The sequence below is a fragment of the Dromiciops gliroides genome, chromosome 4, assembly GCF_019393635.1.
Source record: "Dromiciops gliroides isolate mDroGli1 chromosome 4, mDroGli1.pri, whole genome shotgun sequence".
NCBI lineage: Eukaryota > Metazoa > Chordata > Mammalia > Microbiotheria > Microbiotheriidae > Dromiciops > Dromiciops gliroides.
In genome coordinates, this window is record NC_057864.1 from 182,166,915 (window position 1) to 182,169,476 (window position 2,562).

A 2,562-nucleotide genomic window follows, 5' to 3' on the forward strand; every position below is an offset into this window, starting at 1 on the left:
TGTAATGACAAAGAGCTATTGGAAAGAATTCTAATCTGGTAACCAAACAAGCCAATCACCTTTTTATGAGGTGAGGAACACTTCCTACGAAATAAACATCTAAGTAATGAGGTGTTTTTTTTAATGGAAATTGACATAACCTATCAAGGGCCAACGCCCACTGGGCTGAGTATATATAGGGGTGGCAGAGAGACAGTACATCATCATATTTGAAAAATCCTCCTCTTTCCACATTTACTAGAAAGACAAGCTAAAGCTACTCCCATCATGTCTTGCTGTGGAGCTTACCGACAGGACTGCTGCAGTGTCCCCACCGGGCCAGCCACCACCATCTGCTCTTCAGACAAATGCTGCCGGTGTGGAGTCTGCCTGCCCAGCACCTGCCCCCATGAGATCAGTCTTCTCCAGCCTATCTGCTGTGACTGCTGCCCTCCTCCTTGCTGTGTGCCTGATGCCTATGTGCCATCTTGCTGGCTGCTGAACTCCTCCAACCCCAGACCTGGTCTTTATGGAATCAATGTGACCACCTACACTGAGCCTTGCTGTGAGCGGGAGAGAGCCTGTGAACCATGCTAATCTAAGACTCCTCTCTCTAGTGAACAGTCTGTCCAGACCCTGAAGTATTCCCTAGCTTCCGACATTACCCTCTGCCAATTCAATGATTCCTGTGGAAGGATTTGAGAAGAATCATTTTCCAAGTCCTTGGACAGTGTTTCCTTGAAGCTGTCCAACTTCTTCACTCCACAGAGTATCTATCCATCCTTCCACACTCATGGGAGATTGGGAGGTCTGTCTTTCTCTAATGCTATCTTATTGCTTTGGTGTGGGATTTGAACAAAATTCTGCTGTTCATGGGTTAATAAACTTCACTTTCCTGGCTTAGCAAATATGATTGTGGTGACTTTTCATTTAGTTTAATGTTTCTCCTTTTAAAAGGAATGTGGAATATTTAACTCATGTGCTGGACAGCTCTTTGAATGACCTCTATAGATGGTAACCCATCATGGTGTAGTTTAGCCCCTGAATTTCCCATATCTAAATGTTTCACACAGTGCCAGGAGAGCATATGTCAGGCACTTAATAAAAGGCTGTTCAGTTGAATTGACTGGAATCAAATTGAATTGATTGAATTTCATCAAGCAGACTGGTGGAATGAGCTGGTGGAATTCTATTTGTCAAATCAAGTCGACAAGCATATATTAAGTACCTACTATTTGCCAGGTACTATGAGGGCTAAAGACAGTCCCTGTCCTCAAGGAACTCATAGTATAGTGGTGAAGAAAAGATGCAAACCATTATATACAAGTAAAATATAAACAGAATAAGTTGTAAGTAACTTAGAGTAAAGGTACTAAGATTAAGGAGGACTGGGAAAGGTTTACTTCAGAAGACAGGACATTAGTTGAAACCTGAGGTCCCCAGGAAACCAGAAAGAGGAAGAGAGTTTCAGGCTAGGGGAGAGTTTGTGAAAACTCTATCTGTGGATTCTCATATGTGAAGAACATTAGGAAGACCAGTGTCTAAATCTCAGAATACCATGGTGGTGAGGTAGGGAAGATATAAGTTATAAAAAGAGTAGAAATGTAGGAAGGGGGCAGGTTATGAAGGGCATTAAAATCTAATAGAGGATCATATATTTGATCCTGTAGGTAATAAGAACCAATAGAGTTTACTAAATAGGAGGGGAATATGGTCAGACCTGTGTTTTAGAAAGATCAATTTGACAAATGAGTGGAGGATGTACTGGAGTGGGGAAAGACTTAAGGCAAGGAGAAAAACCAGGAAGCTATTGCAATAGCCCAGGAATGAGATGGTGAAGTGTACACCAAGGTGGTGGCAGGCATAAGGTATATTTTGGTTGGTTGGTTGGTTTTTGTACTTTTTTCTTGAAGAGGATCAAAATGACATGACTATGTTGGGGTCAAGGTACAGTGTGACTGATTGTGGCTGATGAGACCAATACAAGCTTGGAAGGGTCTGTCACAGGTCCATATGAAGATTTGGAATGGAGATGGCTCTAAATTTGCACATCTTACTTTTTCTTTGAGCTACTGCAATTCTGCTTTGCTCATAGAGCACAGAGCCTTCTTGATTCAGACACAGCATGCTGGGTGGTCCTATGCCAGGGTCACCCATGTCTCGCAATTGATTACAGAGTTCTTCAGAGAGACCTTGAGAGTGTCCTTGCATCACTTCTTCTGACCTCTGTGTGCCTTGTATGAGCTCCCAGTAAAATAATTGTTTAAGCAAATGTACTTTTGACATTGGAACAATGTGGCTAGTCCATCAGAGTTGTGCTCCCTGCCATAGAGTTTGAATGCTTGGTGGTTCACAAAGCATACTATAAACAAAGGGAAAGAAATAGGAAATGTGAAATGTATATTGCCTAGTCTGACTGAATCATAAGGTGAATGAAGGGGGTAGTATAAGATAATTGTTGTTTTGTTGTGGTGGTTGTTGTTGTTTGTCCTTCATCCTCAAAGAGGACCATGACATGGAGCTGACGTCATAACTTGCACTGAATTGGATTTAAGTGAGGGAGGGCTGTGCAAGGTCACCAAC

General features: G+C 42.3%; 1 protein-coding gene across 1 annotated transcript; it reads left to right on the forward strand.

Annotated features, from left to right (window-relative positions):
• The first annotated feature begins 255 nt into the window (after window positions 1-255).
• On the forward strand, window positions 256-871 carry LOC122725898 (keratin-associated protein 3-1-like). Its single transcript, XM_043963254.1, has one exon. The coding sequence runs from the start codon at window positions 268-270 to the stop codon at window positions 574-576; it is 309 nt and encodes a 102-aa protein (XP_043819189.1). The 5' UTR covers window positions 256-267; the 3' UTR covers window positions 577-871.
• Window positions 872-2,562: the final 1,691 nt, after the last annotated feature.

Bases quoted from the DNA above. Each gene is read 5' to 3' on its own strand.
- LOC122725898 (XM_043963254.1), top strand. From the start codon at position 268: ATGTCTTGCTGTGGAGCTTACCGACAGGACTGCTGCAGTGTCCCCACC.